The 16,001-nt window shown below is 40.6% G+C and overlaps 1 protein-coding gene across 26 annotated transcripts in view; it reads right to left on the reverse strand.

Moving 5' to 3' along the window:
- Nucleotides 1-9,755: 9,755 nt before the first annotated feature.
- Nucleotides 9,756-16,001, reverse strand: part of NRXN1 (neurexin 1) — a 1,744,826-nt gene continuing 1,738,580 nt past the window's right edge. For all 26 annotated transcript variants that reach the window (XM_040351628.1, XM_040351620.1, XM_040351619.1 and 23 more), the window contains one exon: nucleotides 9,756-13,015. In XM_040351628.1, coding sequence (XP_040207562.1) covers nucleotides 12,711-13,015 — 305 coding nt within the window. In that variant the 3' untranslated portion in view covers nucleotides 9,756-12,710. The remainder of the gene's footprint in view (nucleotides 13,016-16,001) is intronic.

The following is a 16,001-nucleotide window of genomic DNA, read 5'->3' on the forward strand; positions in this document are numbered from 1 at the left end:
TTTAGGGATTTCTTATTTTTACTTCTATACAGTGGTTACTCGGATTGCGAGTAACGCGGTTAACAAGCGTTTCACAATACGAGCACTGTATTTTTAAAAAACCTGACTCGGTTTGCGAGTGTTGTCTCGCAAAACGAGCAAGATGCAAGCCACAGCGGTGTGCAGTACCACATTTGGCCTGAGGTGGGGGGGGGCGCCGATCAGAAATGGTCGGAAAGACTGGGAAATACTCTGTTCCCGAGTCTTTCCAAGATTTGCCGAGGTCAGCCGAGCTGTCTTTGTGCCTTTCCGTGTGTTTCCGAGGTTCTCCGGCGCCCCCACCTCTGGCCACAAGTCAATGCAGAACAAATTATTTTCATTTCTATTGACTTCAATGGGGAAACTCGCTTTGATTTGCGAGTACTTTGGAATATGAGCATTCTCCTGGAATGGATTATGCTCGTAATCCAAGGTTCCACTGTACTAGTAATATCGGCGATCGGTGACTTATAGCGGGACTACGCAAAAGTGAGGTGAAGACTGGGTACTGGTGTAGGGTGCACTACAAATCCAATCCTAGACGCACTTACCACTTTAGAACTATGATCCTGTTATACCACTTTAGGACTGGTTTTATCTATCATCATTTTTGTTTATGTGGAGTTGGACTTCATCCAATAATAGCGCTGTTATATATATATATATATATATATATGTATATATATATATATATATATATATATATATATATATATATATATATAATTTATTTATTTATTTCCTGTATGATATATATTTTTCTGACTCCGTTCTTTATTAACAGTGGAGTCTCATAAACAGTTAATTTATTTCCTTTGGCGCCGAGAAGTGCAGCTTCTTTTGATATATAGCCGACCGTAGATCCCCTGGACCCCAAACTTGGCACACATGTAGCCCAATTTTTCCTCTACAAGTGTGCAAAGTTTGTTGTCTGGGGGACCTACGGCTGTGCACCAATTATTCAAAGCCGTGTACCCCTTTCATATACTACCATGTTAAACGTCAGTCTAGTCATGTACACAGTGAGGAATGGGCATAGTGAGGCACGGGAGCAGTGAGGCATGGACACAGTGAGGCATGGGCACAGTGAGGCATGGGCACAGTGAGGCATGGGCACAGTGAGGCATTGACACAGTGAGGCATGGACACAGTGAGGCATGAACATGGACACAGTGAGGCAAAGTGAGGCAAAGTGAGGCATGCAGATGGACACCCTAGGCTTATACTCGAGTCAATACGTTTTCCCATTTGTTTGTGGTAACATTAGGTGCCTCGGTTTATATTCAGGTCGGCTTATACTCGGGTATATACAGTTAATTAACTAAAGGCAAATAGACTGTTCACTTTGTAAGAGAAGTTGCTCCTTGCAAAAGGATTTTCCCCAGAGCGTAGTGAATTTGGTGAAGTTTCACTTTGCAAAGAATACCTAAATATGGAGAAGAAAAAAAAAAAAGAATTGTTTGCTTGAATATGATCAGATGATGAAAGTCAGCAGAGATTCATCTCATTCACTAAGCTCTGGAGCCAATTCCTATGCAGAGTGCAACTTTTCTTGCAAAGTAAACCATCTATATATCTTTAGAAATCTGAACCCCAAAGGTCCAAAGAAAACAAAAAGCCCAAAAATAAGGTACTTGTACACAGTGCGTGGTGGGGCTCATGAATTATTCTACGGCAGGTAGTTCCTTTGCAATGGCCTAGCAAGAACCTTGTGCTGAAGGATAAACGTTGTTTCTTTCTACTACATTACCTTATGTAGCATTAAAATGTCCCCCTCCAACCCCATGGTACTAAGACTTTGCTCCTCACTAAGAACCTTACATTTCAGTGCTCCCAACACTCAACTGATTCTGTATAAATGTGATCATTACAGGACAGAGCAGATAGAGGGCTATGAACCTTGTCCCATGTCACATCTAGAAGGCTACTGTAAGGAAAGGCCTTCTGCGCACAGGCTAAAACCTGTCCCCTTTCATGCTCGCAAGAATAAGACACTGTCTAAATAAAGTGGAATGGGTACGGGCCTGAAGAGAATTATTGGGAACCCGAGAGCAATATCCATGCCAAGAGACTCGTCTGAGCATTCAAGCAGAATCATCTGGAAAAGCTGTCTCGATTAAGCATCCAGAGGCTGCCCATTGGGAGGGGGCAATGTAAGGAAGGCTCTCTGTGCACAGGCTAGAAGAATTGGGCACTGGCTAATGCAGCCCTCAAAATTTACACTCGCCTGCTCGCATTTTGCAGGGGGCAGGGGGGGGGGGCGAGCAAGGAGAGGAGAGGAGCCGGAGCCGCCGCCTGGTTGTTCAAAGCGCGGGGAACATAACAGGTTTCAATTCAATAGCTGTGTTCCCCCGCTGCGAGCTGTCATTGACAGCCCCGCCCCCTTGTTTGGGCACTTTGATAGACAGATCACCCATCCCAGGATTGGACAGGTGATCTGTCTATCAAAGTTTCCCAGGCAAGGGGGGAGGGGCTGTATATGACGGCTCGCGGCGGGGAACACAACTATTGAATTGAAAGCCGTTATGTTCCCCGCGCTTTGAACAACCAGGCGGCGGCTCCTCTCCTCTCTATTACCCACAGGTTGGCTGCAATGTGGGGGACACTTGGCTGCAATGTGGGGGACACTTGGCTGCAATGTAGGGGACACTTGGCTGCAATGTGGGGGACACTTGGCTGCAATGGTAGACATGGGCAGGCTGCATTTTTGGGCATGGATAAAGTTGTTGTTATTATTTTATAACTTAATTCTGCATAAAACATTTAAGTGTCATTTCATGAGATTTATGAGGGCGTGTCTAGGGGCGGGATGAGGGGGGCGGAACATAGTAGGGGTTGGGCGGGGCAACTGGTGGCGAGTACTCCTTGAGGCCTGGCTAGTAGCTCAGGACTTGAAATTTTGAGCCCTGGGCTAATGCATATGCGCACAGGAGCCGTTGTGCATTCTCGTGCACGCTGGCACTTACGTGCACCTGTGACAGATGCTGGTACCAAAGGGGCAATTTAAAGTTGACCAGTGCTCAGGATCAGTGCTGTTTTGTCTTCAGCCTCCTGTTTAACCTGTGACCCTGTGAATCTGTGTCCCCCTTTCAGTTGCTGACCCGGCTTGTCTTGACCATTCTCTGAAATCCACCTGCACTGACCTTGGCTTGTCCCCTGATCTCCACTTCTGTCTGCTCCTTTGGCTCCTGCTTTACTGATTGGTTCCAATCCTGGCTTGTTTCCTGACCACACTCCTTCTTGTGCCCGTACCTGATCCATGCCATCAGTGTATGACCCAGCCTGCCTGTTACTTTGCCTGCTATCATCAGTATCAGCAGCCCACCTGCTCGCCTGCTTGCTCGAGCCATCTGACAACTTCTCCTGCCCAGCATGGACACCTACCCTGCTGCCAGGAAGACTTAGAGGCACTCATGCCACTCTGTACACTTGCACCTCTTGTATACACTATCAGGGGCCCAAGCCAGAGGTGTAAGAGAAGCCTTCATCATATCAGGCTCTGCTACCAGGTACATGATAGCTACCTAATATAAAAGTCTCACCTTGCCTCAAGTTCTTGGTTTATCACTAGAACAATATCTTTACTACATTTGGTCTGGCCTCACACTGTTGCAGTGCGTTTAACACCTTTTCTTTATGCATTATGCTGAATGCACCAAAAAAGGTGCATGTACTGTATGTGTAACATAGCGCACAACAATACACAGTTGTCTGACTTGCAAGGTGTTTTGGGGTGCCAAAAAAAATGAATGGCACACAGTACGCCAGCTCACAAAATTAAAATTTTTGCAGTTGCAGTAATGAATAAGCTGACACACGTTACCACAGTGCAAAAGCATGCACTCAGCCTTGGCCAAAATAGGCATATCCCTGAAGTCAATATTTACTATCAAAGACCAGGCATCAAGATTAGGACTGTTATAAGATTAATAAGTCAGAATATACATTGACTACTTATATATATATAAATGATCTTGCGCTAAAGAAAATTACAAACAATGTGCAAACCTCAATATAAGTAAGGTGCAAAAGAAATAGTTCCTTCAAAAGACTCAATAAAGTGCAATAATGGTATATGAAAAGCCTGACACATCCATGTACGTGCCAAAAAACAATCAAAAATATGAAACAGTAAAAAGAGGTCAATCTTGTGAAAAAAAGTGCAAAGATGCAAAAAGTGCAATAAATTCAATATTGTGCAAAATGTGCAAATAGTTCAATATTGAGATCAAAGTTGATGGGTGAATATATAGTCCTAGGAAGTCCCATACAGATATCTCAAATGGGAGTCCAGTCCTCTAATGCTTCAGAAATCTTTATAGCAACTGTTATTCCCATCCGTGATCTATTCTCAATTTGAGTATTGAACCATAGTGTAGATCCTACACCAGTCTCCCAGAACTCTCACCTCTGAGATATAAAATCTGGCATATAAGCTTTCAGTGTAGACTTTATTAAATAGCAAGATAAATTGGACTCTTACATAACATAAGATAAAAACGAGTGGTATAGGTCACCCCCTGAAGAAGTCACGAGGTACGTGACGTAACGCCATAGGGAGGAAGCGAGGTCACCGCAGACATAGTAGAAGGACAAGTAAGACAAGTAATTTACTTATACTGCTCGTTTTTATCTTATGTTATGTAAGAGTCCAATTTTATCTTGCTATTTAATAAAGTCTACACTGACTGTACTACACCATCAGAAGCCTCTCTTTCCCCTACTTTCCGCTCTTGTGCCACCGGCTGGAGCTCCCTCCTCCTCCCCCTCTCTTTCCTTTTAGGATAGCTGACATCTAGGGGATCAGTGTGAGTGGTGGAGGACACTAGTAAGCAGGAACATCAGTGATGAAACATTAAAGGAGCGATGGGAAAGCTTATCTGCCAGATTTTATATCTCAGAGGTGAGAGTTCTGGGAGACTGGTGTAGGAACTACACTATGGTTCAATACTCCAATTGAGAATAGATCACGGATAGGGATGAGCTTCGTATTAGAGTCAAACTCATGTTCGACTCGAACATCGTATGTTCGATCGTTCATCGAATTACGAAAGTTTTGGGCCGTTCGCGCCAAATTCGAGTTACGTTTTACAGCCCATAATTCACTGCGGCATCGCAGTGCATTGCTGGCTGATGATTGGCCAAGCATGCACTATGACTCGCATGCTTGGCCAATCACAGCTTGCAAAAAACGGAGAGCCATAATTGGCCAAAGCCAGGGTGGCTTTGGCCAATTATGGCTCAGGGGGTTTAGTACACGCCCCAAACTATAAAAGGCTGCCTGCAGGTCAGCCTTGTGTAGTGTGTTGCGGTGATTAAGAGAGAACAGAGAGAGACAGAGACAGCATTTTTTGCAGGTAGATAGAGCAGGCAGGCTAGTCAGTTAAAGTTACTGTGTGTAGAGGATATATATGCATCCCAGGTGTTGTATATATATTTATACACTGTATAGTTTAGCTAGATCAGCACTTCCTAATTTACTGGCAGACAGGTGATTGTGCTAGCTGCAGTATTCTCATGTGTTGTATTGCCTGTGTCCTCTGCAGTGTTTACCATAAAGCTACTTGGTGTGTACTGCCTTTGTCCTCTGTAGTTTGCACCTAAAGCTACTTGGTGTGTACTGCTCATGTCCTCTGCAATTTGCATCTAAAGCTACGTGGTGTGTACTGCCTTTGACCTCTGCAGATTGCACCTAAAGCTACGTAGTGTGTACTGCCCGTGTCCTCTGCAGTGTGCACCTAAAGCTACGTGGTGTGTGTACTGTCTGTGTCTGTGCTATTTTTCTCAATGATTTTCATCCATATTGCAGGGACCAGACATTACATTAAAGCTGCAAGCAGTTTTAAATTATTTTTTTCTTATAGTAATCTAATTTTGTGCAGGGACAGTTCTAAACATGTGCCACTTCACTGGCATACTATAGACACCCAGTGGGTACAATATTTAAAGGAATTTTTCATTTTTTTATTTAAAATCACTGCTCCAGAAAAAAACAACCATTTTTAAAACTTTTTTTCCATTGATACATGTTCCCTGGGGCAAGACCCGGGTTCTCAAAGACGTTTTCACAGGCATACTATAGACACCCAGCAGGTACAATATTTAAAGGAATTTTTCATTTTTTTATTTAAAATCACTGCTCAAGAAAAAACGACAGTTTTTAAAACTTTTTTTCCATTGATACATGTTCCCTGGGGCAAGACCCGGGTTCTCAAAGACATTTTACGACAATAACTTGCATATTGGGCTTTAAAATTAGCACTTTTGAATTCGAACAATCGAGTGCCATAGACGTCAATGGGGGGTTCTAAATGTTTGCCCGAACGATCGGTCCGTTCGAAGGTTCTGGTGCTTGGCTTATCCCTAATCACGGATGGAAATAACATTGCTATAAAGTTTTCTGAAGCATTAGAGGACTGGACTCCCATTTGAGATATCTGTATGGGACTTCCTAGGACTATATATTCACCCATCAACATTGATCGCAATATTGAACTATTTGCACATATTGCACAATATTGAATTTATTGCACTTTTTGCCTTTTTGCACTTTTTGCACAAGATTGACCTTTTTTTACTGTTTCATATTTTTGGTTGGTTTTTGGCACATACATGGATGTGTCAGGCTTTCCCTATACTATTATTGCACTTTATTGAGTCTTTTGAAGGAACTATTTCTTTTGCACCTTACTTATATTGCGGTTTGCACATTGTTTGTAATTTTCTTTAGCGCAAGATCATTTATATATATATACTATCCACATGTAAGGTAAAAACTAACAGTTTTTGCAGCCATTGAACACGTTACCTTCAGTTATATTTACATTTTACTCTTGAGTAGCGCAAAAGACAATATTGCATTCTATATTGACCACTTGCCTAATTTTTTTTTTTCAATATTAAGTTGATCAACAATAAAAAAAAAAATGATTAGCACAAGGGGCATGACTTACTATCAATGCAATGTGTACCTTGCACTGCAGGCTCCTGCTGAAATCTTCCTTCTCCATCCTTGCCGCCATAGTCTTCCGGTGTGGCATGGATTAATAGTGCCTACTATTCTATTTAATGTACCCATTATGTCGACCCTTTCTGCTCACCTACTCCATTTATAGAAGCTGTATTATAATTTTTATGAATGGAAAATTTTCTTTAATTGAAGGAAGGGCGGTTGAATAAAAGGTCCACCTCCTCCATTCATAGATCTCTTTCCATTCATAGAAGCTATAGTAAAGCTTTTATGAATGGAGGAGGCAGTGAAAAGAGCAGGCATAACCAGTATTCTTGATAAGTGAATATTTTGTCTTTAGCTTAATAACGATTTGATGTGGATCAAATCTTAAATGTGATTAGTTACTTCATTTAACGTGCCTTGTGTTGTGTTGTAATATATTTATAAATGATATTGGGTCTGGGATTAAAAGTAACATTTCAATCTTTGCAGATGACACTAAGCTATGCAATGGAATAACGTCCTTACAGGATGTCTCCAACTTACACGCCGTCCTCACTGTCCCTTAATTGGGCAACTATGTGGAAAATTAGGTTTAATGGTGATGAATGTAAAGTTATGCACTTGTGGGCTAAGAATATGCATGCATCATACATACTAGGGGGAGTACAACTGAGGGAATCAATGGTGGAGAAGGACATGTGTGTTCTGGTAGAACCTAAGTTGCCAAGCTGCAGTTTCCAAAGCAAGCAAAGTCCTTTCTTGTATTAAGAGAGGTATGGACTCCAGAGACAGAGATATAATTTTGCCCCTGTACAAATCATTAGTAAGACCTCATCTGGAACATGCAGTTCAGTTTTGTGCTCAAGCTCTCAAAAAGGATATCGGAGAACTAGAGAAAGTGCAGAGAAGGGCAACCAAACTGATAAGAGGCATGGAGGAGCTCAGCTATGAGGAAAGATTAGAGGAACTGAACTGATTCTCTCTTGAGAAGAGGAGATTAAGCAGGGATACAATTGACAAGTACAAATATATAAGGGGTCCATATAGTGAACTTGGTGTCATTACTTTAAGGTCATCACGTCTAGAGGAAAATAGATTTAATCTCCAAATACAGAAAAGCTTCTTCACAGAAAGAGCTGTGAAAATGTGGAATAGACTCCCTCCAGAGGTGGTTCTGGCCAGCTCAGTAGATTGCTTTAAAAAAGACACCTGGATACTTTCCTAAATGTACATAATATAACTGGTACTAACAGTTAAAGGTAAAGTTGATCCAGAGAATATCCGATTGCCTCTTGGGGTATCAGGAAGGATTTTTTTCCCCTGCTAAATCAAATTGGATCATGCTTTGCTGTTTGTTTGTTTTTTGTGCCTTACTCTGGATCAACTGTGTATATAGGATTGTCATTTTTTTTCTTCCCGTCTATTGGTTGAACTAGATGGTCTTTTTTTCAACCAGAATAACTGTGTAACTATATAACTATGTGAGGAATGTGTCAGTTTAGCATGTATGAAGTGCTTCGGATAGCCGATAACAAATGGAAAACATAAAACATTTGTAAAGTTATTTTACATCATAGCAGAACAAAAGAATCAGGTAGTCAATAAGGGTGATTTAGTAAAGGGGTGTAAACTGTTCATCAAGCGAAGTGTATGCTCATTTGTAAATGCGTTCACTTTTAATACCCGATCACATTAAAGGAAAATTAAAAAAAAATTTTTTTTGCATGCACATGAAGTAAACAGTACTACTACTTTAGTAAATAAAGTGCAATGGTGTATATTTACTAAAACCGGTGCACTCAGAATCTGGTGCATGGCAGCCAAGCAGCTTTCAACTTCAGCTTGTTCAATTAAAGGGGTTGTAAAGGTACAATTTTTTTCCCCTAAATATCTTCCTTTACCTTAGTGCAGTCCTCCTTTACTTGAAATTGCACTGAAAGTACACTTTGAAGTGCAGTCGCTGTAGATCAGGGCTCAAGTCCTGCGGGAACGCGTGGGACGGAGTTCCTGCACTTTTTTCACAGCAGGAATGCAGTTCCCCTTGAAGGACTAGAGCAGCCGAGCCGCCCGAGCCAATCCTTTACTAAACGGCAAAGCCCAGCTCGAGTCACTGTCAGGGGCAGGCGAATCTTAGTAATCCTTTATGTTACTGGCCGCTTCCTGTATTTGGATTCATCAGGTATTCCGTCACTTCCTCGATGCCGCAATGTCTCCTGGGAACTTTTGTCATTGTTCCCAGGAGACATTGCAGAGGTCTGCCGCGAGCTATTGTGGGATTTAGAAAGAACTTGCGGTTTAGTAATTATGCATATGAGCGTATCATTTTTTTTTTTTTGTGGGCGAGTGGATCTTGGGTGGGAGTTCCCACACTTTTTTCCCCAGGACTTGACCCCTGCTGTAGATGATGCAAGTAAAACAAAAAACAGCAACATTTTATCTTGCACATGATTGGATAATAAAATCAGCAGAGCTTCCCCTTATTTCAGATCTACCCCTCGGATTTACAGCGACTGCACTTCCAAGTGCACTTTCAGTGCAATTTCAAGTGCACTTTGCAGTTGTAGTTTGCACTTGTAGTGCAAAGTGGACTTGCCTTTCGTAAATAACCTCCTATGGGTCTTGAAATGTGAGCTAGTGTCTAAATGTTTTAGTTTTTATTGTTTCCGGTTTAGCCCTTAAGATTACCTACAGACTTAAACTTAATTTTTTTTTTCATGTTGTTCATATCATACATTTTTTTTTTCATTTTTACATCTCTTGCGAAAATGAAAACAAAGCGACGTATTAAGAAACATTTTATTAACAAAACAATAAATTCCACTTGCTTAGCATTTCCAGTAATGGATAAATTGGCCTTGCAACAAAATAAATTTCATTTTCAATATCTATCACACAAACACAATAAACTGGCTGTGGGCCTCTTGGTTTTGATTTTTTGGGGATGAATCATCTCACACTTTTTTTGATTTTGTTGTAAAGGCAACACATTACAGAATTGGAAATAAGCCACCTCATCCAGACTAAGTACAGCAAATATACAGGGAAAAAAGAAAAAAAGAAAAAAAAATAAAGAAAAGAAAAACCCTGTTGCAGAATATAAAATGTACCTACCCTTTCAATGAAAGGGAACTGGAACACAACGCATCGAAATGCGTCAAGTGAATCCTCATTCTATGAAAGGATTAACAATGATGACGTTGAAATGCTATAGCAAAATTGCATACATAGTTTGACTGAAAATCTAAAACAAATTTGAAGCAATGGTACCGGTACTACAAATAAATGCAAAAATATCAGTAACATAATTATATAACTGAAATAGTAGCTCGTAATTATGGTATCAATGATTATCAAAGATAAAAAGTGTTGGCAAAATAGATGTATACAAAGAAACAATTGACATTTGACATTTTGATTACATAAAATAAAATACTTTATAAAAGACTTGTAGTACTTTTCTATCATAGCATGTTCAACTTCTCAATTTGGCAAGTCTTGTTTGGACCACAATTGTTGTTTTTTTTTTTAGAGAACTATAATCATGACTGGACCTTTCACACGTTTTTGTGCAATACAGCATTAAATAACTTTGTATCCCTGAGTACAGTTGACTTTCTCTAGTGTCCAGATGGAGATTTGTAGCAGGAAAAGTTATTTGATGCCCCCTGTTCTTCTACAAGCTACTGGCTTTGGGGGGTGATCAAAACACCCTTGCAAAAATCAGGACTAATGGTATTTGGAAGCCCTATTAATATTTTTATCAACTTTTCCGTGAGCTTGAGAGAACATGTCTAATATTTTAAGGATTTTTTTCAAAGTTACCTGGTAAATAAAACACGCTCTTTTGCTTTGTTACCCCCTTCTGTTGAAATTAATTTTAAACTCTTCCCGTCTATAATGTGTGAACATTCACACTCTTCTCAGGAGACCTTCAAGTGAAAAGACTGAGTTCTCTTGAAGTACCAACTTTTAGGTTAATATATTCTCTTTGCATTTCCTCTTGAGTGATATGTTACTCTCTCAAGTCTTTTGCAACAAGCTTAATTCAGCAAAGCTTAAGAATTTTTAATGCATTACTATATATTAATTTGCTTTATAACTCCAAAAATTGTGATTTACAGAAAAATACATTTTTTTTTTAAATATATGAAAACAACGCCATTTTATTTTAGGATATTACTCTATTTTGCTTAGAATTTTTCATGTTCTTATGAGAAAGACAACTATTATATCTACAAGATTGCTAATTGTATTTTTTAATTTAAGCCAAAAATATTTTTTTTTATCGAAACAATATATATTTGGAGAAAGGACACATAAACACATTTACTTGCAGTGAAAAAACTGCAGACGTTCCCAAGCCATAATCAACACGAACACCCTTTTCTGTTCATGTGTATCAATCGTATTTAATACTTTTTTTTTTTTACATAAATTCAAGGTCCATTATTTTTTAATTATTATTTAATTAAACACATAAAAGGCATGTCATGTCATAGTTAAAAAAAAGTAAAAGGTCCTTACAGTTAATTAGCTAGCATAAAGAATTACATTATGCCAGACTTTTTAAATTTGTTTGGAGAAAGTTAGATATCTTCACACCTTGTGGCTCGCCATACTGGAACTTGGCTGCAGTGGAATGTTGGCTATTGTGCTGTATATTTTTAACAATTTTTTTTATTTTTTTATTTTACATTCATACACATCCCCCAGCGGCATACTCACAAGAATTTAAAAATAAAAGATAAAAATTGGATAATGGCAGCAAGAAACTGAAATATGTCTGTTGGGTCAGACATTGGAAAACTGTCTATACCTAGCAACACTTAGAACATTGAGTTTACCAAAAATGGCTGAAGAGCAGATATATTTTGCATTGTCTATACAACAGGCTATAAAACATCACTTATCACAGTCCAGAAAGCACATATAGATGTGTTTTATATAAACATATGTAGTAACATATTAAGCGTGCATGAAAATTTTCAATGATTGCATCTATCCCTCTTGTTTTAATTTTGAAAAAGGGCCTTATGTTCCGTATTTGTGAAAATAAGGCCTCCGTAACATACTCTTCACAACCAGAAAGGGGTCTTTGTGAAAGTTTTTTTCAAAAGTTTTTCAGAAAAGCCAGCTTTTTGTACCAGACGTGTCTCCATGGTTGCTTCGCTGCCCCATTGCCACAAGCCACAGCGTTTTTGCAAGTTCAGACAAGTTTTTCGCCGGCGTACATACTTCCATGATCAAGAGGGCACAAGCACTTTGGCTGCATCCAGAATCATAGGTAGCTTCTTTATTTTTTGTTTCTTTACGTTGTGCCTGAACGGAATTGGAATTTATTTTTAAAATTTTGAATTGTGCCTCCAAGTTGTATATTTTTTTTTTCTGTGCTTGAAGAATGCTTTGTCTATTCAACGTCTTTCCAAAACATTCCAACCGCATTAAATGGATGGGCAGAATATACGAAAACACTGTAGATAGTTGGATATCTTAAGTGGCTCCAGTTTCTGGGAAACAACACCGTGATGTGCTTGTTTTATATATATTTTTTTTTTCATTTGTTTTACATTTTTTTTTAAAAACAGTCTTTCCTTTCTGATCGCATTCCCTGTCTTCTTTATTTTTTTTTATATTTTCAATGTGCTTCATAAAAAGTAAAGTAAATAAGTTTGTTAATTTTTATGTCTCAGATAAAATGAAGACTATTTCTATACACGTGTTCGTTAAGCGGCTGGGATCAGACGTAATATTCTTTGTCCTTGTTTTTCTTATTTTTGTTTGAACTTTTAGCGCTGCTGGGTTGTTTTTCCTTAATCACAGCCCCATTGGACTGCGCTGAGTTACTAATGTAGTTTCGACTCTCATCAACATGATAGGAGCCTTCATCCCTGTTTCGGTACTTGTACATGGCGTAAAGGAGGATGAGGATGCACAGGGCGGCTGCAGCTACTATGCCAACGACCATGCCGGTTGTGCTGCTGGATTCCCTGATGACCTCCGCCGATCCTGGAATATCTCTCCCACCTGCTCTTGTTGGGTTTACTAAAGAAAAAAAGGAAAAGAGAATTGGTTATTACTGTTTAAAAATATGGAGAGAGACAACAACTGTAAAATTGATCTTGGCAAAGGTCTTGAAGCATCGAAAAACCACAATAATAACTGCTGTTAAAGCACTTTGTACAAATCCAGTGAAAAATTGATAAAATTACAGTCCTGATCATGGCTGTCAGCTCATCCCCTGCTGTACTGACATGTCTAGTTTACACAGATGGGTGACTAGTTAAAACCAGTTAAGACACAATGATTTCAGTCAACATCAAATAACTCTTTCAATAAATAAAGTTGAACTCCAGGCAGATGTTTGCATGTTGACAGGAAAAAGAGAGCAGAGGGGTAGATTTACTAAAACTGGAGCACTCTAAATCTGGTGCGCAGTTCCAGAACCTCCAGGACTGGCCGTATGTAATGGCAAGGGGTGCTGGGGTGTGATTCAGGGTCTATTGATACTAAAGCCTCGTACACACGCTCGGTTTTCTCGGCAAGAACCAGCAAGAAAACTGCTGGCAGAGCTTTCTTGCCGAGTAAACCGAGCGTGTGTACGAAAGCTTTCAGGTTTCTCGTCTGGAAATCTGGGCAGAATCTCAACGAGAAAAAAAAGAGATCCTGCTCTCTATTTTCTCGTTGAGATTCTTGTCGGCCCGTTTCCCGACGAGAATCCCGAGAGTGTGTATACTTACCTGTTGCAGTGGAAACCTGCACATGCTCGAAATGACTTTGACGCATGCGCTGTAGCTTCCACGGCATAGGTAGGGTGAAGCAAAATGGTGGCGACGGCATCAAATGTGACGAGCGCATGCTCATCGTACGCAATGACGTCACCGCGTTCTTTCCTTTCAAGAGAACCGTGGTTCTTTTGAAAGGTCTGTGTGTACACTCAGGCAGCAGGAGATTCTTGCCAAGAATCTCGTCGGGAAAAACAATGTTGTTTTCCTGACGAGATTATTGCCCGTGTTTACGAGGCCTAACTGGTGGGGGCTCTATTCTAGCTGTAGGGGATCTCTTTTTGTAGGGGGGTCTATTTTTGCTGAGGAGGTATATTTTTGCTGGTGGGGAACCTATTGTTGCTGGGGGTAGGTCTTATGTTGCTGGGGGGGGGGGGCAGTCAGTTGTTGCTGTGAAACATCTACTGTTAAGGGAGGGGTATATTAATGCTGGCTGTGGGGTGATCTGTTGTTGCTGCTGGGGGAAATTCTGTTGCGGGTAGTGCACTGTTGTTAGGGGGTCTATTGTTGCTGAAGGGGGCTACATTGTTACTGGCTGCAGGGGTAGAGAAAAGGGGTGATTCCGAAGGGGGGGGGGTTGCGCCTATTCTCTGAGAAAGAAATGGTAGCCAATCAGTTTCTATTTGTTGTGTGTTCAATGAAGCTTTGACAATAAAACCTGGATGCTAATTGCCTTTTATGCAGAAGTGCACCAGATTATGCACTCTCCAGCTTTAGTAAATAAACCCTACTGTGACAAAGAGGTAAGCTCATTAGTCCATTGATTCTCCATTTCCTGTCTAGTCACAGATTGGTGGTGGGGAGGAAACCTGTAAGTGTGACTTACCTGCAGTAGAGAAAAATAAGGTTTCCTTCCCTATCATGCAGGGTTGTGCAAATCTCAGCAATGAATGGACACAAATATTAATCCTCTGGCATGAAAAAACGGCTCATTTATATGTATATGATTCATTCATATGTGTATTTATCTGTTGCTGCCTGGAGTTTAGTTTTTAAAGGATGGGTTTTCAACCAAAGCAGTGAGGTCAAATGAATAATAAACAATTCAATAATTTAATAAAATTAAATAAAATAAATACAAGTAAAATAAAATAGAATAAATAATACAATCTGAATAAATAAATAATAAAGGAAAAGAAAAAAAACAATACAGAAGAAACATCACAATCCCCTGCAGCACCTAATGAAGACTTTTACTCCAGATTGCTATTCACAAATCTCTCAACCAAAGCAGAGCAGAATTATGGAATATTGGACAACTGAAAAATTGGTCAGCACCAGTGGACTTATTATTATCTTACTAATTATTAAAGGAAACTGCGGTGCTGACAAAATATTGAGCTTGCCATTCCTCATGCACCTTTAACCTGCGTAGCGGTATTCCCGAGTCTGGCTCGGGGTGGAATTTCAGTACCATTAGCGGTATCCCTGAGCCAAAATCGGGATTGCATTGCAGGATCCAGGCAAAGTTACTTACCTTGTCCCCTGGATCCTGCGATGTCTCCCCGCTGTGTGAGCAAGCTGTCTCCTCACTCGATTCACACAGTGCCCGAGTGCCGCCGAGCTCCGTTCGTTGCGACGCACGGGGGCGGAGATCGGCGCCAAATTCAAAAAAGTAAAAACACACAATACATATACAATACACCTTTTTTCACCTTAATGCATTCTATGCATTAAGGTGAAAAAACATCCAATGCTTACAGGCCCCCCAGCCCCCCCGTTTACTTACCTAAGACCTCGAAAGTCCCATGTCGAGAACGCACTGGCTTTTCGGCCCGGGCTTCTCGGCTCTTCATTGGACGAGGGGGGCGGGGCCGAGTCCTGTAGTTGGCGGCTATGGACGCCCAATACAGGACTCGAGAGCGCGCACGCAAGGTAATCCCCTTGGGAATGCACTTCCCATGGGGGGTTAGCTTATGGAGGAGCTGAGACAGCCACTGAGGGACCCCAGAAGACGAGGATCGGGGCCACTCTGTGCAAAATGAGCTGCACAGCGGAGGTAAGTATAACATGTTTGTTATTTTTTTTTTGGAAATCAAACCTTTAGTACCCCTTTAATTAAGTTGCGGAACAATTCTTATACATTCTACAGTGGTGTAGTGAGTAGCACTCTCACCTAGCAGTGAAAAGGGTTGCTGGATCGAATCCCGACCACGACACTACCTGCCTGGAGTTTGCATGTTCTCCCTGTGCCTGCGTGGGTTCCCTTTGGGTACTCCGGTTTCCTCCCAAAGACACGCTGGTAG

This window comes from Rana temporaria, chromosome 4, assembly GCF_905171775.1.
Source record: "Rana temporaria chromosome 4, aRanTem1.1, whole genome shotgun sequence".
Classification (NCBI taxonomy): domain Eukaryota; kingdom Metazoa; phylum Chordata; class Amphibia; order Anura; family Ranidae; genus Rana; species Rana temporaria.